We start from the raw sequence: 24,435 nt of genomic DNA, 5'->3' as shown, positions 1-24,435 counted from the left end.
TTTTTAACTCTTTCAGTTGAGTGTTTTGTCATTTGTAGTTAAAGTTCCAATGACTTTTAAAGATGTAAATTAAGGCCAAATAGTAATAATTATCTTTGTTCCACCAGATTCCAGAACTATTTGAGAAATTTGTGAAATATTTTCTTTCCTCCTGACTTTTAAAATTATAGTAGAAATATATATTCACTGTAAAAAAATTTAAGGGGTAAAATTTCCTCTTTATTCTAATCCTGTCTTTATTTACAGGTGTTTCCATTTGGATCTTTTTCTATACATGGACAAATGTACACACATCAGTGGGCTTTTCTGTCTGTCTGTCTGTCTTCTTTCTAACTCAAATCAGATCATTCTATGAATGGTTTTCAACTTGGGTTGTGTATTGGAATCACTTGATAAGCTTTAAAAATACACTGATGCCTGGGCCACATTTCTAGATAGTCTGACTTAATTAGCTTGGAGTATGGCCAGAGCATCAGAATTTTTTAAAAAAAGAAAAAAAAATTAAAGTCCTTGGCGATTCTAATGTGTGTTTGAGGTCTCTAACATGTTTTTTTCATTAAAGATAGATCGCGAGCACTTTTCCATGGCAGAATATACAGTGCGCCCTCATTGATCGCCATTCAGATTTTTTTCTAATTTTTGCCATTACACAAAATGCTGCAGTAAATATACATGTGTCTTTAGGTTCTTATGTAAATTATCTGTGGGTAGAATCCTAGCAGGGAAAGTATCAGATCAAAACTATAGAAAAATATTTTCTACCTAGCTCCCTTACTTTTATGATTGTTTGCTTAGGGGCATTATCTATTTTCTTTGTTCTTAAAGCTAGGGTCATAAATATAGCATACCAGAGTTGAAAGAAATCATATATGTTATCTGTCTACATTTCCCATCCAGGGACTGTACTTTTAGTATAGTCAGCACCAATGATTATCCGACCTTTCCTCCACCTAGGGGACCTGGAAGGCAGCTCCCAATGTTAGGCAGTTCCAGTGGCCATCTTTCCTTACATCGGGATTAGAGCTGGCCTGTTGTAGCTTTAATTCCTGCATTTTCATGGCCTGAAGGAAACGTGGAAATCATTTTGGTTAATATCTTTCTTGTGTAGATGGGGAAATGAGACCTGGAAGAGGTATGTGACCTGCCCAATATTCTACAATTGAAATGTAATAATCTTGCCTTCGGAGACCAGGACTTCTCTTGCCTTTCCTCTGCCCTACCTCAACTTATTACATGTCGTAGTAGTTACTTAGCTACTGCTGTGTAACAGACTATCCCAAGTTTAACAGTTTAAAACAACATTTACTATTTCACAGTTCCTATGGGTCAGGAATATGGGAGTGGCTAAACTGGGATATTCTGACGTAGAATCTGACATAGTTATAGTTAAAGTTTTAGTGAGAGCTGCATTCATTTCAAGGCTTTACTGGAGAAAGGTTTACTTCTAGGCTCACTTACATGGTAGGACTCAGAATATCTGCTTCTAAACTCACTTGCGAAGTTGCTGACAGGCCTTGGTTCCTCATGCTGTGGATTTCTCCTTCGAATTTCTGAGTGTCCTCAGAATGCGGCAGCTGTCTTTCCTTAGGGTGATGATGATGATGAGAGGGAGAGACAGACAGACAGACAGAGAGACAGAGAGAGAGATGGAGAGACAGAGAGAGACAGAGAGACAGAGAGACAGAGAGAAAGAGAGGGAGAGAGAGAGAGAGAAACTTGAGTATACACACAAATTGGAAGTCCTAGTCTTATAAGTTTACCTTGAAAGTGTCATTCCATCACTTTTGCGAAAATCTGTTTGCTAAAAGCAAGTCACAGAGTCCAGCTCACACTTAAGGGGAGTGAAATTATGTTTCACCTTTTGAGGGAGGAGTATCAAAAAGTTTGTGGACATATCTTTAAACCTCACCTCAGATGCTTAATTTTTATTTAGCATTTAGTAATTTTAGCTCAAAGGACATTTTATTTAACTTCCTAGCCCTAAAAGAAAGCTAGATAATCATTTTATTATCACCACACACTGCAACTTCTCAAATTTATATGGTAGCTTAACAGTATCTTAGAACTCGCCTCATTTATAAATAGCAGATAATACAGGTACCAAAAATTTTAACGTATGTAGCCTCATGCCCGTTAATGAGATGTGTTTAATCATTAAATGATTATATGTTAATTTATTCAGCACATGATCCCCGTCTCAACCAAACAGCTTATTATTTTGAGTATTTCATTATGGTCTGTATTTTTAGTGTCAGATCCATGATCCCTAAAATCTTAATGCCTAAATTCCAGATGTTTTTAATCTCTAAACTGTCAGGGTGTTACTGGGAACATAAGGTAAATGCCTCGAAGCAAAACAGTAATGTGTTTTTAATGAAGAGGCCTTTCTATATTGCTGATCTCTGAATCAAGAGTTTGTCTCTCTCGCTATAGCCTTTTCATACCACTCTTGTAAGGAAACATATGGCTTATATCACAGGAAAATATGTAGAGCAGGAAAAAGAAAAAACATGCTTAACATATGTGCCATGTCTAATATAATGCCTTATGCCAAGCAAACATAGAGAACTAAGCCTTAAATTCAGTCCTGAAATAATTAGAGTAATAGAGTGTTCTTAATTTGTTTTACATACTGCAAACGGTTTCACATTTTCAAGTAATTAACACTCCCTTCACTTTTAATATTTGCATTTCATTATTAAAAATCCATCCCCAATAATTTTTAATGAACCCTTAAAGCTGTGTCATTTAAAAAGCATTAGCTATCAAAAAAATAAATCATCAATAAAAAATAGTTCAGCCTCAAATTTACTGTATTTAGTGAGGTTAAAAGAAGAAACTAAAAAAAAAAAAAAAAGTGGATTTTCAGCATTTTATGAAATGTGCATAATTGTCTTTGTGTTTGTGGTCCTGGTTTTAGGTGGGCCATTTTTGTTTGCTATAACAGAGTGGTAACTGATGATCATCCTTCTCTAGGAAAAAGTCTGCCCTCAAAAAAATATGAAAATTCCCCAAAAAGATTGTGCCTATTTTTTTGTTGTTTATTTTGTTTGTTTTATTCTGTAACATAGTTAATGCGAACAAGTTTTTAATCTGCAACTTGGAAATGATATACTAGCCAAAACATTGAGAACTTAAGTATGGCGTATTAATTACCTGTTGCTTTTATAAGAAATTACCACAAAATTGGGGAGTTTACAGTAATAGAAAATTATTCTCTCATAGTTCTAGAGGCCAGAAGTCTGAAATCAGTTTCCCTAGGCTTCCTTTTTTTTTTTTTTTTTTTTTTTTGAGCATCCCTTTCTCTCAACTGTGGTGTTCTTTATTTCAACAAAAATTATATTTATAACAATGCACTATGCTATCTGTTACATTGAATATAACTATATAATATATATTCTATTAATACATAATAATCACCATTATTATTTATGACTGCAGTCCTGTGTTTTGATTGTGCTCTACTGTCTCGAAGCTATAATATGTAAGACCAAAGAGAATCTTTTCTAGATCTTGCCTAGCTTAAAGCCATCTTTGCTTTGCACAATATCTAGAAAGGCTGATTGCCTAGTGCCTACTGCTGGAATCTGAGTTTCTACCTGGGCCAGGATCCTGAGCATTTGAACTCTCAAATTGGTTGTTAACCACGGAGGCCCATTGAATGGTGTGCAGAACTATCTGGGCATTTCATTGTCTCACTGGAAAGGACCTTTAATGCCTGGGGATGCATGGGCATGGCAAAGTCCAGCGACCCTTTGTTCCAAGACATTCTGTGAATTTTCTCCACTGGGAGGCAAGCTTTGTATTGGATCACTTATATATAGTTATATCTCTGGGTATCATAAAAATTTCTCCCTGCCATATAGAGAGACATTTTTCCTACGGGTTAACTGGAACAGAGGAGGTAGAGAAAGTGCTTTTAATTTCAAGGGTCAGAAGTTAGGAGAAAAACCATAAATATTTCCTTTCCTGAGCACTCATCATGTGGTAGCAGGTCATTAATTTTGAAAGAGGTTTTCAATTGAAGGAGTCCATTTGTCTGGTGACATGATAGGTTAGTCTGTACTGCTTTCTCTTCTCCATGCAGAGATGCTGTTGAGGAGCAAATTATTTATTTAATAATATCTTTAAGGAAAATACTAGAACTTAGATGAAGTTAGAAAAATAAGGATTTATGCTAAAGAGCAGTTATTATTTTCATTATTATTTTGGTTGTGAATCTGTGTCCTGTCAACATAGCTGATTTCCCTAAGAGTTTAAGAATTTACATGAAAGGCAGTACCTGTAATTTTACTGATAAAGTCTCAAAAAGAGTAGTGCTTGTTTTGTACTCTTAGCAGTAAAGAAATCTCCAAATCACTCTCATTTCAGTGTTCAAACTTGAATCTCTCTTGCTTCAATGAAGGTTTGATATGGTGTAGTTCTAGTGAATGTCAAAGAAGAATATAGAATTTTGCGAATTACACCAATAGATTTAATTCAGTGAGGAAAGTTTTCCTATAAAGATTTTACTATGATGATATATGTATAATATATTGATTTATATATATATGAAAAAGAAAAATGAGCATTTATATATTTTTCTCTCTACTTTCTTCTCACTTCTTTTGAATGTACTTCAGTTGTGCATCTGAGTTTATTTGACCCTCTAATCCTCTGGGACTGTGGTTCCTTTGTAACTCACTAGAGTAAGGGATAATGGACCATGTTTCCACTCTTAGGACACTTTGCCTAATTTAAAATATTATTTATAAATTGTAAAATATTTCAAATTCAAACTTTGTAATCTCATCTTCTTTCCTCAACTACAATGGTAGAATTTAGTGACCTTTAAAATTTTCAATTTATGATTCCCCTTTCTTTTTTCTTTTCTTCAATAGGCCCTACATCTGTTCATTTATCTTCCTTGCGCCATGATTATTCTTAACAGTATTATTACTTGTCTGTGTAAGTTTCTGTGGAAAAATGCTTTACAGTCAATGATTAGCTAGCTATATGCTCTTAGGATTGTAACTCCTCAGAAGACGTATTTTAGCCCTTCCAGCTAACCTCGCGCCTGCTGACTTTTTGTGTGTTGTGACATTGGGTTTAAAATCCCATTTAGGAATGTCTTTCCTATAAATATTATTTAGTTTGATTGCCCTCTCCATATATAATCATTACAAACAAAAATGATGTCATGTGGCATATAGCTTTTTGAAAAAAAAGCCATACAAAGAAACATTGCAGTGGAAGAAAGAAGATGAATTATATCATGTATTGTTGGGTCTTCTAGGATGCCGAAGACTGGGTAACACATTGAAAAAGATGAGGGAGGTGAAAATGAGGGAAGGCAGAGAACAGAGATATAACTTTTAAATTATTAATCGCCTCCTGCAAAGAAATAATAATGAAGAAAATTAAAATTAAAAAAAAACCTTAATTGAAGAACACCATTGTGACCTTAAAAATTACTTGATAATATGGGTTGAATGGACTATCGCCTCCGTGGCAAAATTAATTAAAAAGAAATTTATATTTAGAACATATCCTGAAATAAATGCATAAATAAGTAAATAGATAAATATAAATATATATTTTTTCTTATAAGCATTTAGAAAAGACAAATAGAATATAATTAGAAATAGTGTCCTATCCACTGAATACAGATAATTTTTGAATTTTTTTGTATTCATGAACTATTTTAACTAATTGATTTAATAATAACAATGTTAATTGCATAAGCTAACATTTATTGAGCATTTTTTCATGTGTCTCTCTCATTAACCATGCCATGGAAAAAGACCATCTTAAAGAACATCAAATGAAATAGATCTTATTCATTATCATTTTATCATCCTCTTCTCCCTCAAAAATAAGTAGTCTGTTCTTTCCAATTTAAAAGTACCACAGATATCAGAATATGATGAGGTTAAAAGATGATACCCTCTTACAAAGAGTGTATAGTTACTTGGAAAAAATTGTTCAATTTTATTAGCTATTAAAAGTACTAAGTAATCACTAATATTAGATGCTTGATACATTATATAGAATTATCTTTTTAGAATTAAATGGATAATTTGAAAGCAGAACTGTTTAATGTGCCCCCCCCAAGAGGGTGCATATTAATTATGCATTGATTATTAAACTAGTGAGAACCTATTGAAATTTACATGTATAGGCATTCCATTATGGCACACATGTAGTTAGTTACACATATGATTTGTAATTGTGTTAAATTTGAGGAATTAAAAAGCACCCTAAAACCTGTGGGTTAGCATTCACCATGGAGTGAATACTTCAGACTTGTTAACTCTATAATAGGTAGTATGGATCCATTTTTTTCCCCAATGAGATAATTTATTTCATTAAGCTAGGTGTTCTAAAAGTCTTACTGTAGTTTTAAGCTTTAATAGCCTCAGAAACATGTTACAAATTTACAGAAAAAGTCATTTTGTACTTATGTAGTTTGTAAATTTTTAGCTGTTATTTTTTTAAAATTTTAACTTTGTTTTGGTCAATGTTTGCCATTATGTTAGTTTTCTAGGGCTGCCCTAAAAAGTACTACAAACTGGGTGGCTTAAACACACAAAAAAATTATTGTCTCATAGTCTGGAGACTAGGATTCCAAGGTGTCAGCAGGGCTGGTTCCTTCTGAGGGTTGTTTGGGAAAGATCTGTTCTAGGCCTCTCTCCTTGGCTTGTAGATGGCTGTCCTCTCCCTGTGTCTCACATTGACTTCCTTCTGTATGTGCCTGTGTTCAAATTTCCTCTTCTTACAGCAATACTAACTATATTGGATTAGAGCCCACCCTAATGACCTCACTTTAATTTGATTGTTTATTTGAAGACCCCATAAATAAGGCTACATTCTGAAATTCAGGGGCGAGGACTTATACATGTAGCCAGAAACTTGCCAGCACTGAGCTTTTGGGCCTGATACTGGTTACTTCTCTGAGTCTCAGTTTTGTCATCTGCATATGAATAAAATCCTATTTTAAGAGGCTTTTACGGGATTATATAGAAAACATGCGCTTCTGAAACCAGATTGTTGTTTTGAGGATTATATGTGTAATTAAACTTACCTGAAATTGAGCCTCAGCTCCCCACCAGTGTTAGATGTCAGGAAGTTTATTTTTCCTGGGTTTCATCTCAAAATGGAAAAACGAATGTTTACCTTACAGAAACACTTTGTATAGAATTTTAAATGAGCTCCATAAATATTGACTAATAAGTCAGAAATTGTTTTCTAAAAACAATTTGTAAATAGTAAAGTATGAGAGCATTTACTCCTTTCTTTGTTACTTCTGTGTAACAATCCACAAATTTATGGGCCGTTTATTCTAGTATTGCTCCAGGTTATTTTACTTTTCTTTAAAATATGGTGGTGCTTTGTATCTATAGGGACATAAACATTAAGCTTTTTAAATTTTTCTTAAAATGATACCAAATACCAAATTCTAATTCATGTATAACATATAGGGTTAGCTTGTCCCATTCTGAGTTTACAAGAACATTCAGCCCTAATGTCCTAAGACATCTGTTGTGTGCCATGAATTAATTTCTATCTCGTGCACCTAGAATGGTACTAGCTTTGTGCCATCCTTGAGAGAATTGAAAAAAGATTCACTTAAATCATATTCTGTAGGGTGTAATTCTCTCATTGAACCCTAGTTGAGAAAGACTGGCTAACGTTTGTTTTTTAATGAGAATGTACAAAAGCTTCTTTTTAAAAATCTTTCCCGTATCCCTGGTTTTAATGTGCTTTTGTTGCTCATTGATTTTGATAAGATAGGGAAGATGCAGCCATTATTTCATTTCACACTGATAGAAGTAGAAGCATGGAGATATCAGGAATTGTCTCTAGAGCCTTCTTGAAATAAGGTAAGGATAAAGTGAGGCATGTAACACCCATTTAGCCCAACTAACTGCTAGACTGCTTCTGTGGGATCAAGATTTTCAAATTATAAAACATATGTTGTGTGTTTTATGTAGGCACTGATTCCAAGAAACTCAGAAATTGTCTACTGCCATTAAGGACAAAATTAAGATTATGTTATCATGGCAATAGTGTAATTTGAATAAGAACTTTTGGAACGTGGTGTTATAATTGATTATTACCTATTTCACTAATATCCAAAGACAGCCATTGCTATCAGTATAGTACTGACGACTTTCCTTTAAGACATTTGAAGTGTATATGCACACTTTGGGAGATACTAACTCCAACTTTATCTCTACTTTTTCTGTTGATGTTTTGAGATTTACTGCCCTGCAGAATAAATTTGGCTTGTCTTGAAAGCCTGCCACAAACTGATTTTACCCATGTCTTAATTTCTTGTCATACCTAAACTAAGCTGTATATAACAATGGCCAATTTATTGGTTCCTGAAAATGTTTTGAACATACCAACCTCTAAATCTTTTGCTTGTCATTGAAATGACTTTTATTCCTCTCAAATCAATATTCTCATATTTTTCAAGATTTCAATCAAATACCTCAAATTTCACAATATCTCTCCTGGCCACTGAGATCATATTTTCCTCTTTTAAATACGGATGGGTATTTATTACTAGAGCTATTTATTTAGTTCCTGACACATATTATTATGCTGTTCTAATTTTCACATCCTGTATTTCCAAACAAACAGCAGATTCCTTAGAGGAGTCGCCCTTGTCTAATCTTTGCGTCTGACATGTGTTAGCAGGACGTGGGATCCAGAGAGTTGGCATACAAATGTTTGTTTATAGACTCTTTGGAGCCATAGTTTAACTCTTTGACTTTATCATTAAACAAGTTCCTCCACCCCCCTCCCCCAACTATTGTATATAAAGAAGAGAAAGAAAACATGCACTTCTGAAATCAGGTTGTTGTTTTGAGGATTTTGCTTCCTTTTACCTGTTTATATACATACATTGGAAAGTCCTGACTGTGGAGTAAGCTTGAAGATTGGACCGTAATTTTTATTAAGACTGCAACTCTAGGACTTTACAAAACTTAACCTTGAGTAGTCTAGTACTGTGCCCTACAAAGAGTATAAACAGTCAGTGTAGCGAACCGTCAGCGTAGACCCCACACCTCGACCACTGCCACTATCATCATCATTACCTTATGAGCTGGGGAAAACTCTAGATAGGTTTGCCGCATTTTTCAATGTATCTTGCAAAATGAGATTATACCATTCATATTTCATATATGTACTTTCACACAAGTCATGAATATTTAACAATCATGAGGCTCTCAAACCATGAGCATATTATGATCCTCCATTTATTTCAGTCATCTTTAATTTGTTACTAATGCTATGTAATTTTCTGGATAAAATTCTTGTCAACTTTTGTTACATTTATTCTAGGTTTTTGAAATATTTTTGGTGCTGTTGGAAATGGCACATTTTAGAATGTTTATTTAAAAAGTGTTTTGCAAACATTATACAGCCGATTTTTTATATTGACTATATTCAGCAACCTCGCTAAATGAACTTATTAATTTTAATACTCATCATGTCTTCTCACTTTTCACACATTCTAATAACTACTCAAGTTGACTAGCTTTTACCCAAGGACAGACACATCCAACATGCTGTCAGAAACTGGCCTGAGGAGTACACACTGACTGTTTAGAATGTAATATCTTTAAAAAGTTCGAGTGAAAATTCTCTGCTTTTAGATTATTAACTTAACTTGAATCGTGGACTTTATCCCTGGGCAGAAGCCGCTTAAGGAAAACAACATCTATGGAGATAAAATTATGCTAACTACTACCTGTCAGTACACTTGGTCAGATCAATTGAGCTCTCAGACACGTACGTCACTTCAATTATATCACCAGGAAAGAACGTCATGCTATGTGGTTTTAGCCAATGGTTAAATAAATTTTACAACAGTTTTGCTCTCCATGAGCTATGTGGCAGTGAATAATTATAATTGAAAGAAGGGGTAAAGAGGCACAAAAAGTTATAATTTACTGTTTTTTCTAAATCACAGAATGATACACTTCTTAAAATCAGAAAGTTAGTAACAGTGATTTTACTAGTTGATGCCTGTCAAGAGGTCCAAATTAATTCAGATGCAGCCATAAGAAGCCAAGTTGCCTACCCGAGTAAAGTGGGGTGAAGTATTGAAGAAACAACACATTTAAAAAAAAAAACATTTTATAGTAAATGTGATAAATATTTAACCCGTTAGTGTCATTATCTTTTGCTGTATACTAAAGTATCTTAAAATTTAGTAGCTTAACCCAACAATGCTCTGGGTTGGCAGTTTAGGCTGGGCTCAATTAGGGGTTTCTGCTGTTGTGGGCCACATTTGATGGATCTTTGCTGGGCATGCTCATGGGTCCGTGGTCAGCTGCCAGGTCCTCTGGGAATGACTGGTCTAAGATGGCGCAGTTGGGTAGCTCATCTCTGTTTTACGTGATCTCTCATCCTCCACAAAGCTAGCTTGGGCTTTTTCAAATGGTGGAAGTGACAGGGGTCCAAGATCAGCAAGTGGAAGAGAACATGCAAAGCTGCTTCCTGAGGTGCTTTGGGTTTTTTTAAGGCTTGAGTCAGAAGTCACACACACAGTATTGCTTCTGCCCTATTCTCTTGCCCAGGACAAGCTGCGAGACCAACAAGAGGCAGAATAGATTTCTTCTCTTGAGGTGCAGAGTAAGGTGGCATTTTTTCATGACCTTTCACACCTCCCATACAACAAACTGTAGTGCTCTATAATGGACTTTTAAGACAGGGTTAAATACTGGTAATGTTTAGTCTATTTAGGTAACCAATAAGAAAAAGTAAGAAATTAAATGACTTCATGTTGGAGTGTTAAAAGCCTTGTTTAATAATGGAAGAAATCCTGGAGTGAAGACTAGAGGATGAAATGTAAAAGATAACTAAGACTGAAAAGCTAATTTGGGAAGCTAGCCAGCAATTGACTCATAGCAGGATCGAGCTCCTAAATCCTAAAAGAAAAGATTTTTGAAGTACTGGCAAGGCTGTGTTTTCTAGTAGTCTAAATGCCCATGTCCTATTGGGTATTAATATCACTGCTAATATTACAAGGTTTAAAAGGGTCAAAACAAGACTTTGATGTAGCAAACTTCAGAAACTTTTTCAAAAATTTTAAACGTGTGTGCGCAGAAACCCTATATGGCATCACAGATTTAAAAGTGTGACCACAGAGAACCAGCATTCCCAATGTTTCTTTGTACGTGAAAGTAGATTTTTTTTTTCTAGTTTTCAGGAACGCAAATGAGAGCTAAATCAGGTACTTTACTTTTCAACTGAAATTCTAAAGTGTGTTAAACTTCTCTATGGGGGAGCCCTGGGACAAAGAAGAAAATTCATTTCGTTTTCTATTGCCTGTTGCTATATAGGAACAGAGGATAGCAGTTTAAAACATAAAAAAAGCCACACATTATTTCTGATGGATTTAAACAGATTTAAGAAGGGGATACAGCCATAGGATTCCTGGAAAGTGAAGCCGAGAGGCTTACATGAAGGGTCAAAAACTTCACAATGGAGAACAATGGCTATGTCCAAATAAATGGATAGGAAGTCTCTATAGAAAGTTGGAGCAGGGCGGGTGGTAGAGGGATAATTGAATTTTTAAAACCATCGACATACAGCCACTGAAGAAGTTGTCTAAATATAAATCAGACAATGTCACTCCAGAGCATAAAACCCTTTGGTGTCTTCCCATTGCATTTCGAATGAAATCCAATCTCGACATTCTGGCCTGGCCTACCGGTCTTGTGCAGCCTGGGTCCATCCTGTTTTCCGAGACTACTGCATGCTGTTCTCTGCCTGGCTCACTGGGCTCTAGCCACACCAAGCTCTTACCTGCCCCTGAGCCTCTACCCTGGTGGTCTGCCCCTTACTTAGCCTGGAAACTCTTCTATGTATTGTCTTGTTGTTCAGTCAGGCTCACCCCACTTCCTTAGGGCCTTTCCCTGTCACCCTATCCAAAGTCGCCTCTCTCCACTCCCACAGACCAGTTTTCTTCTACCTGACACCTCGTTTTCTTTATAGCACTTCCTAGTTTTTTGTTTTCAATTACTTGTATTTTCCTGTCTCCTCACACCAGAATGTATTAGCGACCTAGTCTTGTACTTTGTGTGTCTCATATGTACCTATCACCATGCTTAGTATTCGAGAATATTCATGGAGCCAAAGAATGAAGGAATTCATTCTTAAAACAAAACACAATTGATGTGTAAAGTTATTCTTCTTAGTGTAGATGGCTTGCAATTATAAAATGAGGGCATTGTATGGAAATCTCAAAAAGCAACAATGTTTTTTTCTCCTCTATGCATTACGTTATGCTGACATCAACTGTCACAAGGAACCTTTAACATTTGGTGATTGCAACAAGTGTTTGACTCTAAGAAGGGGGTTAGGGGACAAACCAGTAAATGCTCTCCTTTTTATCTATTGTCACCTGGAATATATGTGAAAGAAAAAAAAAAGCTACAGGATATCTAGGGCAGTCAACTTCAATGATTTGTGTGGTCTAGGAAAAAAATTATAGAACTTCTATTTCTATCTGTTTGTTTTTTGTCTTGTTTTTTAAATTTCTAATTTTGTGCATTTGGCAATATATTTAGTTCATTAGTAGTATAGTAGGTATGAGTGATATATTAATAAGTATTTTCATATGCATTTTAAAGCATGTGCTATGTTTGTGTATAGTCTATAGGCACCACATTTACATATGGGATGTATCCACCTATCTAAAGTTTGAAAATGATGATTTATGCAATTAATAGTTTGACCATATGATAAGTGTTATGGGAGGATGTGAGCACACTTTCCTAAAGTGTAGCTTTTAAGAATGTTTTATAAGGTAATATAATACTCATAAATCTATGATTAAAATATTACATTAAACAATAAAAGAAAGGCTCAGCCTATTCAGTTTGCAATGGAAACATGATTGGGCACACCACAAAATATAGAGAAATTCCTAAACACATGGTGTTTTAATTTGGGATGTGATCCCCTACCAAATAATAGTTGTCTCCCTGCATACGCACGTGTGCATGCATACACACACACTCGCCATTTGTTTTTCTTTCAGTTGTGTGGATGGTTATTTAAGTTTAAAATTGATATCTAGAAAGTTTGGTATTGAGAAGATTACTATATCTCATTTGTAAGTAAGCATTTAATGACTTTAAACTTCTTTTTTGATATCTGTACTGTGTATTTTGTTTGTGTATTTTATAGAAGTATAATAAAAATGACAGTATTTTACAAAGCTTGTTTCCTGAGGTCTCGGATATATTTTATGAAAGAGTGACTATGGGAAAAATATATTTTTTTCATTGCTAGACTGATACGTCTCGGTATGGGAAATGCATAATGCTTTTATTGCTGCAGGAAATTTTTGTACTGTGTTATCGAATCACTTTATAATGCCAACTGCTTTTGAAAAATATTGTGTGTCTTCATTTCTTTTTTCAATGTGGCCTTGTTGCCCTCAGCAACTTTATAATAAAGTACACTCAGGCTGGAATCTTTCCACCTGGATAACTATCCTGTGTAACTGTGAATTTACCATCTAACACCTTCCTACCTACTCGCAATTAGTCAACATGTATACTTGCTAAAATTTAAATAAAAGAGAAAAAAACTTCATAAAAAAGAACTGGATAGTAATATACAAAAATGAATGTGACTTAAGGTTCTATAAACATGTGTTTGCATGTTATTAATTCAATTACTAACATGTGAGAATTTAAAAAAAAACAATTTCTGGTTAATCATTTCTATTTGCAAGCACACCTATAAACTGAATTAAGATACTCAAAAACATAATAATGGGATACCGCGTTAAAGATTGACCCTTTGGAGAATTTTTGACTTATTGGTTAGACATTTATTTGTTAATTATTTATCTATCGAGGACAATGACTCTTGAATATTTTTATCCAGTGAGATCCCCTAATTCTTCCTTACACCCACATTTTAAGTTTTTTTTTTTCTCCTTAATTCGTTCAATTCTTACATTGTTTCTCTAAAGGAGAGAACTTTATGTTGGTTATTTTTGAATTAATCATGACTTTACCCAAGCTAGCTAGCTCCATTATAGTAGGTCAGAGATGATAGAAGCAGGATGCTGGGAAGAAAGAAAACTGGTCTGTGTTCCTAACCCTCTCCTGAGATGAACCATATGTGTATCCCGAGGTTATTAATTCCATTATGTTCTTTCACTTCTTTCATTGTCTGCTAAATGAGGGGGCTACCCAAGAGGATCTGTAATTTTTTCTGATTTTTATTTATCTATGGTTTCATTTAAGAAGATACTAACAATAAAGAAGAGTATATTATAATTGAAATAAAATAAATGTTCAAGGTCAGAGGGGAGAAAAGTGTATATCGAATATCTGTGATTAATATTTGTTTTCTCCACCCTTTCTTTAGATTATCTTTCCCTTTGGCTTAATGACCATTTATTTGGTTTCTCCATACAAAAACTAATTTTTCTACTATTAGTGTTGTTCATAGATTTTTTTAGAGAGTTGTGAGATCAGTCATGAGGCCAAAACTGGGAAAATGAGAGAATATCCTTTAATTCCACATTCCCCAGCCATTCAGGATGGCCTTTCTCCATTCCACTTTCTGTTGCTGGCAGTGATTTGAAAGAACTTTCATGAATATTTTGATCCTGGGACTGTTCCCTCAGAGAAGAGCTAAGCTTTCATCATGCGAGATGGGAATCATATCTATTCACTGACTGACATCAGTGTAGTGTCTGCCCCTTTTAACAGATTCATTTTTTTTTAATTGGTGACAGTATTTATGTAACTTAAGCCCGTGAACTGAACTTCCCATAAGCAAGCTAACTCCAATTCTAGCTTAGGACAAAAAAGAGAAATTTGAGTGTCATCCTTGGTGCTTTGACTTCTATGCCCCAAAATTCAAATCTGTTTCAAGTATATACTAAAATGTCACTGGCAACACCTGAAGTTAGTTGGTAGGTTTAGAAAACAGTGAACTAAAAACAGGCCTTGAAAATTCTCTTTTTCTTTTTCTTTTTGAATTTCTTCTCAACATTAGTGAACTCTTCTAGGGCATTGTTTCCCAGCCTTGGTGCTGTTGACATTGGTCCTGATAATTCTTTGTCGAGAGTTCTGTCGTGCACACTGTAGGACATTTGGCAGAGTTTCTGGCCTCCACCCCTTACTTGCCATTAGAACCTTCTTTATGTCATGACAACAAAAAATGTCTCCAGGTGTCCCCAGAGGAAGGGGCGAGATCATTCTTGGTTAAGAGCCAGTGGTCCAGAGCTTTGATTACTCTGAGGAGGGAGTTGTAGATATAATGACATCTGTGGGTAGACAAAATTGGTAATGACTTTTACATTAAAAAAAAAAAATAATCGTAAAGAAAAAAGTAATCATTACTAAAGGGAGTGGTACATTCTTCACAAAATGAATTAAAAATTAATTTTCATAGTAAATATATCATGTATTGCTAGATTTCTACTATGTATTTATGGAAATAAAATAAATAAAATCCACACAATAATAATTAAACTCATATTATCTATAATATGTTTTAAATATTAAATGTATTTTAAACAAAAATGTTTTGAATGCAGATATTCTTTTGATTTTTAAAAATATGAAAAAGAAAATCAGTTATAGTGAGTTAGGAGTGATGGCTTTATATCATTCATATCATTTTGGGCAGAGATATGCCCGAAGATTAAAATAATAGAATCTATCTTTTGTCGTTTGGATGGCAAGTGACTGGGTTGCAACTCTGTCTTTACTTTGTGAGATTGATCAGTTTCTCACTTTTAAAAGATCTTTTTGGAGGAATGGAACAAATAGCAGAGTCCCAACAGTATATTGAAAAGATTCGTATTTTAACTTTTCCACTGGAAGTTTCCACTAGTGTCATATAAAACTAGATTGAAGTTATCACATGCAGTAATTGTTTAAAATTAATGCTTTTTCTAAAACTATCCTACTTTTCAAATCAGAATTATAGTTCTGTTTGTAGGGGAGAAAAATCGGTAGCCGGGGAGATGAGTTTGGCTTTTTCCCCCTCCTCTCTCTGTTCATTTCTCATGGAGTACCTCATTTTTACTTCCTGAAGGAAAAATAAATGATCAAAGTTAATAATATTATTTTGCCATTTCCGAAAGTAACTAATATTTGCGTGCGCCTCAAATGTAAAGTTATTTGAAATCTTGTAGATATAGGGATGCCATCAATAGTAATTTAGAAAGTAAATCATATTATACAAAGCTCAAGTTATTGGCTTTTCTCTATGTGTATTAGAACTAAACATATAAAGTGTCTTCTATGGTATCCATATTGATAGGTATTCTTTTCTTCAGTTATTGCTATAATTCAATTGATTTCTTCAAAGAATTATTGTGTGCTTACTTATAGTCACCACTGTTTTTATACTAAGCCAAAACTGAGATGATTGAGTTATTACTTTGTATTTATATGTAATAGCTCAAAAACTCCCTTTTTTTCCCCCAATTTATTGTCATGAAAACATGTTTAGGGAAAAATAAAGAAAAATTATGTTCTGACATGATGCGCTTTATGTGAAAGTATAATTTAAGGAGTTTTGAGTTTCTTTCATAAAAATAATTCCTTATAGACTTTAGATTTGAGTATTTGATTTGGAGGTTTATTAGATGTGCTGTTATTTTATACTGTTTATTGTAATAATCTTCTACTATTGCCCTTCTCTTTCTCAGCAATGTTTTTCATAATTAAACTGAGGCTTTTGGCAGTACATGTATTTAAAAATGTGTTTATTTTCCATATCCCTCACTGAGGTTAACTATTAGAATGTGGTCATTTCAGAAACATACAAATTATTTCATGTGCATGTGTAGAAGTTATCTTTCTTATCTATGGAATGTGGCATGCCTTTGCTGTCAGAAGTACCCATTTCTGTTACATCCTACATAGGGACTAGTGGAAGAGAGTAGCGAGAGTAGAGGTCTTCTAACTATAATATGAAACACCAATTTTTTCTTTTAATTACATTATTTTGATTTAGAAAATTTCCAGTTATATACTTGCCATTTATTGATCCTCCTTTTGCATTTTATGAAATAATTTTTTTAAAAAAATGGAACAATCATTTTTGGAGGGGTAAGCGATAGCGAGTGACCCAAATGTTAAGTGGCTTTCCTCACATGACACAGCGAGACTTCCGAGACTGAGTATTAGGAAGCCAAGGACTGTAGGACTCCGGATTTCCACCTCGCTGTTTCAGTTCCCAACCCAGAAAATCTAGACCTTTACACAGCTGTGCTGTTCAGGGCTGTTGAAACACGTAGCTGTATAGTCCGCACTGTCCAATAGAGCAGCCACAAGCCACATGTGACTATTTAAACTTAAATTCAGATGCACTAAAATATTTACTTTTTCAGTTGCACTAGCCATGTTTAACATGGTAAATTACTAGTCAGTGCAGATAAAGACCATTTCTATCCTGCAGAAAATTACAGTAGACAATGCTGGAGGATTCTTGTCTTGGGTTGTGATGAAATATTTAGAGACTATTTTCTCTCGGAAAATCCTCATGAATAAGTGAAATGTTGAGAGTCAACTTTTATTTTCTCATTTCTTTTTGCGTCCTTTTGTTGTAACTGTGCTCAGGAGCCAGGGAATTCATAGGGCGCCCAGAAGCCTCCACCAGGCTTGCTGTAAACCCCAGGGCCCTCCATTCCTTCTGCCTCCAGCCACAGCAGCCCTACTTTTGTCTGCTTTACAAATTGGAGTCTCCCACTAGAACATTTTATGTACAAATGGTTATTTCTCTTAAATGATGGGAAATCTGTTCTTATTGATTTATAGAGGCCTGATTGGTTTTGGAGGTCGATAAAAAAAAGAAATTTACAGCATTTTGGGACCTCCTCCTTAGTATGCCATTCCCCCAACTTATGGAGATGTGCTTGGGTTAAATATCATCACAATATTATTGATTATAACATGTCTAGAATTGAGAGTATCGGTTGTTATAAGGAAGAAAGAAGTAAAATGTTTAAAAATAAACAATGATACCTAGTTTTCTAGTAACAGCTGTAATTTTCTTTAAAGTCCTTATGGAGAGATTTTTTTTTTTTAAATGCTTATTCTCCCTTTCTCTTCCGCTTTCCAAAATAACGATTTGGCTCTTAACTTCCTGCTAGGATGTCCAATATAATTTTTTAAATTATTTTTTAAAATATGAACACATGGCTTTTAACATGAAGTGTTTCCATTCATTGCAGTTATTATTCTTTATGCCACTCAGATTTTTCTGCATTCTGTTGGTGGGCACCTCATTGCCTGGACTCCTGTTTTTGGTACAACCTAATAGCTCCTGAAAGCTTCCTTGCTTCCTAGTACGACAACATGCTCCACCCTCATTTTGTCATTTCCTACATAAAACACATAATCACTCATTCCTCTAAGGGACTCTTAGGATATTTTAAGGAAATTTTTAAAAGAAGAAAAGCTCCATTTTGCCTTTTTCTTTTTCTATTTTAACACAGTCTATGGAAACGTGTACTAACAATACTGAAGGCTGAAAAAAAAAATCTTCAGCATTCATATTTGAATACAAACATACTTATTACAGAAAAAGATTACAGAGTTAAATTGAAGATAAAGTGTTGGGTAGGTGTCAGCTTATGTGATCACCTGAAGCGGTGATTTGTTCAGGCTTTTAGACAAGTGTACTACTTTCTGTTGTTGCATTTCAAATTACATTGCATATACCGGCCCTCTGAACCGTTAGCTTCTCTAACCATACATGCATAAATGCGAAAGTAGATATCCAGCTAATTGGAAATTAATAAAATTATTATTTTGTAAGATATTTTTTGCTGTGAGCAGTAAGAAACCAGAGGGTTGTAAATTTTATTTTATTTTATTTTATCTGATCTAAATGGTTCAGTTTTATCTGCATGTCCAAGTTAACGAAAGACACAAAGGACAAGGTATATAAAAATCAAAGAGCGGCCCTCTGTTTAGGCGTGTTTGACAAAGGCAGAATAATTTGTGATGTAGGGTAAACCATGGTTCTTTTCATATCTCCGAACTCTTTTTTTTTTCTCTTTTCATGGCAAAGTACTTGGCAGCCCTTTCCCTAGGCTAGTGGAAACGATTTGTAATATTCATTCATCCTCATTATTTTCACTGTAAATTTTTCCTTAGAAGTCTGTTTTCCATTTTTGTTCTAAAATTTAAATTTCGCCTCACAAAACCAGCATTGTCCTTTTGGCAATGTTTCTGTGTAATAAACAAAATATGGAGTGGAGATTGGCTGGAGTGAAGATCTAGAATAGGTTTGATCTTCACACTTCTGATTTCCTTTTGTCTTGCATCTTTCCCGAGCATAGCCCATTTATGTATAAATATGGATGTTCGTCTCTGTGTTCATTCCTTAGGTCCTGTCACTGTTGCAAGTCCAGCAGTAACATGTGTAGGTTCATTTGGGACAATTTGGGTTTTGTATGCCACTTCAATCAAGTAGGGGAAAAAGCCAAATCACCTCTTCCCTGGGAGAGCATTTCATACATCTCCATCTCTGTGATCACACCGAGTCATTATGTAGCAGTTGGCTCTGATACGCTTGCACAGACACAAATTGAGTCCGACAGGACTGATGTCGCCTGGACTTTGCTGTCATTTGAAATGCTGGCATGAGGATGGGAGCAGTGAAATAGGGATCTGGGGTGGGTGGAGGGGAGGAAACTGATTCCTTAGCAGTTTTCCTATGAAGTTTTGAGAATTTAACATTTGATATCTGTGAACTACTCGATAAGTTGTCTTACAAATAAGATTGGTAATAATAGCTGATTTGGAGCAGCTGGCTAGCTTTTGGCTTCAAGTAGATGTGTTTCAATGTACAACTTGCTTCTTCATGCCACCCACAAATCTTGTTATAAAGGAAAAAAAGGCTATTTAGTGGAATGATAATTAGAAAATTCCTCCCTTCCTTTTAGTTTTATCTTTCCTGCATTCAAACCACTCATGCATAGTAATGAAGAAGATAATATCTTTTAAAATTGTTTTATTCTCATACCTAAGCTCAGTTTCAGAAAAGACTTACTATAGTATCTGCATTACAATACTTTTTAAAGACAAGTTATTTTAGTGGATTAGGTTATTTCTGGATATCTCTAGTATTTCCTGTCAAGAATTTTGTGTTTCAAATATTTCAATATAGGAAACTTAAAGATATACTGTTTTATTTTGGAAGTGAATTCTGATTGTCATTCTCAAGATCTCACAATGATGGAGAAAGCAGTAGCATTCAGCCTCTCTCTCTCCCTCCATCCCTCTCCCTCTCCCTCTCTTTTTCCCTCTCCCTCTCCCTCTCCTTCTCTCTCCCTCCTTCCTTCCCTCCCTCTCATGAGCCTACTCTATAAGATGCTGTGCAAGATTTATTGAACGTTCTATAGGAGCAATTATTTATCACCGAAGGGTCATACTTCAAATTATTGCTGAAGCAGTTATTGCTACCCCTCTTTCCATTCCCACCAGGACCACCAGCACTCTCATGGTCTGTGTTACTTCTCACCTGGGACTCCTGCTACAGCCTAATAGCATTCTCTAAATCATCTCGCATTCAGCTGTCAGTTAATCTTCCCAAAGCCTAGTTCCATGTTGTTCCTTGGCTACAAAACATTAAATAGCTCCCTTTGCGGTTTGCTGAATAAAGGCTGGTTGACTTAGATTGGCATTCCGGACTCTCCATGACATATTTTTTTAAAGCCTGAACCATTTTCTTTTGCCTCATCTTTTTTTAGTTTCCTAATGGATCTATCATGCCAGCCAAATGTCTCAGTGTGGTCCCTGGATCCACTGCATCCCAGAACCATCACCCAGAACCTTGTTAAAAATGCAAATTCTTGGACCCAACTGCAGACCTACTGAATCATAAATTCTGAGGGTGGTGCCCAGCTATCTGTTTCAACAAGCCTTCCAAGTGATTCTGATGTGTGTAGACATGTGGGGAAACTCTGCTCCAGGCATACCACACAACTCACCTTTTCCAAAGTTCTTATCCCACTGCCCTGCCTTTGCATAGAATTCCTGATATGCCTTTCTCTCTTCTTGGTAAAATCCTGCCTACATTCCAAGGGCCAGTTTGAGACACTTCTTTTTCCATAATGCCATTCCTGATCCTGGCATTACTTGGTTTTTCTTCCTGGCACTAATCACTTATTAACTTGTATTAGCCATCTGATATATCTGTCTTGTTTTCCCCACTAAACTGGAAAGTCACAGAGGCAGGAATCTGACTAATTTTTGTACCTCTCAACACTTTGTGCTGAGTGGCATCTCTGATGCTTTGCGCGCAGTAGGTTCTCTAAAAATAGTTTGTGGCTTATTGATTTTACATAGAAGATTGAGAAAACTAAGCCCTTGCCCAGGAGGCATATAAAAATCCTGTTAAATCAAAGCGGCTCACGCTAACTATTGTTTTGACTTATTGAACCCAAACTAGACTTGAACATTGATGTGTCTTTGGGGAAGAAGCCAAATGTGCTAGTGTAAAAATTTCTAACATCTCCTCTTTAACTGGAGAAGTTGAATTAGCCCTGTAATTTCAGCTAGTGCCAAGAAAGCAGCTGCCATTATTCTGTCAATAATAGATTTTTATCCTGCATAGTGGAGCTTGTCTTAAATCTTTCCTGTAGCATTGATATGCTTTCTTCCACCAATATATTCACTTAATGTTTCATAAGGAGTGATAGTTTCTTCTTATAGAGTGTTGGCCAAAAGATGGCATAGCCGAGAGTGAATTACAAGGTGGTTGGCTCTAGGATGGCCTGAAAATGGGAACAAGATAGGCTAGGGCTGCCCCATCTCGCAAACCAAGTTATTTACTTCCTAGTACAAAGCCTCACAGTTACAATGTATTGTGTTTATAATGGATTGTGTCTCTCATGGTGGTTGTGATGGGCCAAGGGGCAAAAAGTGAGGAATCTAAGCTGCCTCTCTGTTTTCTTCCCTTCCTTTTTTCTTTCTCTCCCCTTATAGGCTCTGAAAGTGTTCCAGCCGAAATCTCAGATCGGACACACTTGCTGCGGCGTCAGAGGCAGTGATTCCGAGCTGCCAGCGCGTGCTGCTGCCAGGCTGCAGGATGGTGCGTGCAGCCAGGCCACTGCTGCTGCTCCTCGCTTTCTTCCTCCGCGCGGATGCTGAGAGTAAGCCATTCTCCCTGCTCTCGGGGGGCTGCGACCACAAAGAGTGGTTTTGTTTACAGTTGGCACTAGGCTCAGGACCTCTGAATGCGTTTCCTTTGGAAGTAAATCCTGAGACACTGTGGGATCCTCCATGGCTACCAGCCAGCCTTTGAAAGAGATTATTGATGTGACTTCCCTTACCATTTCCTCTTTCTTAATGCCCCCCCCCTTTTTTGTGCATCTAACTGCTCCTACTGTTTTGTCCTTTTTTTTTTTTTTGATACTTTTACCAGTTAGGTGGCAAAGATATTATGAGACCAACAATGTAACTCAAATTGGGGTTAACCAATCAGTGTTGCCAATAAGTAAATATTGTTCAGACATATTAGAAATTTCTTTAGTTTTGTGGATATTTCTATGTTTAAAAAAACACACAATGTCACATTGAGCCCAATTAAACTTCCAAGCCTCTCGTAGCTGTCATAGCAGCTGTTCTAACGTACTGTTTCCGACAGCTGTCGTCGAGTACAATATTCAAACAAATCAAGCAGAACTGACAACTTTGTGGCTGGATGAAGAGTGTGGAAATGTGAGGAGAATTCTGGGGAATACAGACACAAAAGTTTGGATTATTGGACCCAATGTATGAAACTGAGATTGTGGTCAATTAGCTCGCCAATTAATGAGAAGATCATATCTCTTTCATAATTAGGGACTCATTAGGTCTACCTTGTTTACATATGTTTCCTTTCCCATCTGTCTTGTGGCCTTTGGAATCAGGAGTACTGGGAAAAGGCATGTCTCTGGCCTGTACTCACAGCGTGTCTGGTTCCTCAGTAGTGGTTTAGCTCACATGAGAGCCTTCCATTCTCATTGGAGGTCCCCTGGTACTATTAAAATGTTACACATCTGCAGTCATTAAGTTTCTCTTCACTGACTATTTCAGTGAGATTAAACTTGATTCATGTTAAGGATGTTTTGAAGACAAAGATCCTATGTCACATTGGCCCCTACCTATTAAATTTCATTTTGACAAGAATTTCCTCAATAGCTGCCAATTTCATTATTTAAATAGGAGCAATATTTTTGAAAGACAACTTTCCAGGACTGAAAGGAATAATGTTAATAATAGGCTACATATGGAACATGCATGTTTTAAGCACAACATTCTCTGGTTAATAATGTATATAGTCTCCTAATTAGCACTTGGGAGTGTTGGTTTAGGATGAAGCCAAGGAATTTCTTATTCAATGCCAGCAAATAATTAACTGGGAAAAGACCCAAATGAAAGATGCTCTTGTTATTTTAAAGCCCTTTATGTCAAAATCTATTTTAAAGTTATAATCTAAATTTACTTTATTAAATAAATCAAGCATATGGCTTGATTTTTCTGTTTCGGCTGAAGAGGAGCAGTAAGTTTTTTTTTTTTTTACAATTGTTAATTTTTGGCAAAAGCTTATGAAGATCCTGGGAACTCACTCTAATGTCAGATCTCAGTAAGAGGTTTCCTTAAAGTTACTAGATGTAATTATCATCTGTCTATAAAGTTATCCTTTCAGATAAGTAAAAATACTCTTCTACTGAGCAGCTACTCCTTTGCCTAGTTCTGTGGTGGAGAGTGACAGACAGATGTCAGGAGTTTAGGAATAAATACTTTAAAATTATGTTTTAAAAAGCAGTCTGGCCATCACCTGTTTCATCTCCTCCTGCTCTTCCCTTTGGCCCTCTCGCTCTCCTCATTCATCACACTTCCTATACAGTAGGGTCTTACAAAAGAAATAACAAAGGCACACATTAGCGACTTTTAGTTAAATTAAGATATTATCATGGTATACATTCATGTGATAACAGCTTTCAGCTTCAAGATGTAACCTGAAAAAGAATCCATTCTCACTAAAAACGGAGATACAGACTTCTTTGCAAATTAATTTTGTTCAGTTTGCCCTTGTCTACTCAACCTTGATTTAGTATATGTTCCCTTTAACAGATTCATTTGGCATTGTCGAATAGCATGTGTAACCTGAGTGTTCCTGGTGAAAGGGAGAAAATTAGCCATTTTTTTAAAAGGAAATTTTAAAATAAGAAAATATCCCTTAGCAATCTACTGGAAGATGGTCATGATACATGAATGCATATGATGGAGATGCAAATATAATTTTAGTCACTAAGAATGTTTAAAGAACAAATGATCAAATACAATCTAGATTATAATCCATTAAATTATGCCTTCACCTTTTCTTAAAACATGCACAAAATCAAGATATAGGTAGCACTGAAGAAAAATATGATTTCTTCACCATCATATAAGA

The 24,435-nt window shown here is 35.5% G+C and overlaps 1 protein-coding gene across 49 annotated transcripts in view; it reads left to right on the top strand.

Moving 5' to 3' along the window:
* The window catches only part of PTPRD (protein tyrosine phosphatase receptor type D), a 1,934,582-nt gene that overhangs the window by 1,541,494 nt on the left and 368,653 nt on the right, over positions 1–24,435 (top strand). For all 49 annotated transcript variants that reach the window (XM_036238646.1, XM_036238649.1, XM_036238671.1 and 46 more), the window contains one exon: positions 21,981–22,147. In XM_036238646.1, coding sequence (XP_036094539.1) covers positions 22,084–22,147 — 64 coding nt within the window. In that variant the 5' untranslated portion in view covers positions 21,981–22,083. Of the gene's footprint in view, positions 1–21,980; positions 22,148–24,435 lie in introns of those variants that run through there.

Source organism: Rousettus aegyptiacus, unplaced genomic scaffold (assembly GCF_014176215.1).
Source record: "Rousettus aegyptiacus isolate mRouAeg1 unplaced genomic scaffold, mRouAeg1.p scaffold_m13_p_3, whole genome shotgun sequence".
Lineage (NCBI taxonomy): Eukaryota > Metazoa > Chordata > Mammalia > Chiroptera > Pteropodidae > Rousettus > Rousettus aegyptiacus.
Note: the sequence above shows the minus strand (reverse complement) of the source record. Positions and strands in the feature narration are given on the sequence as shown.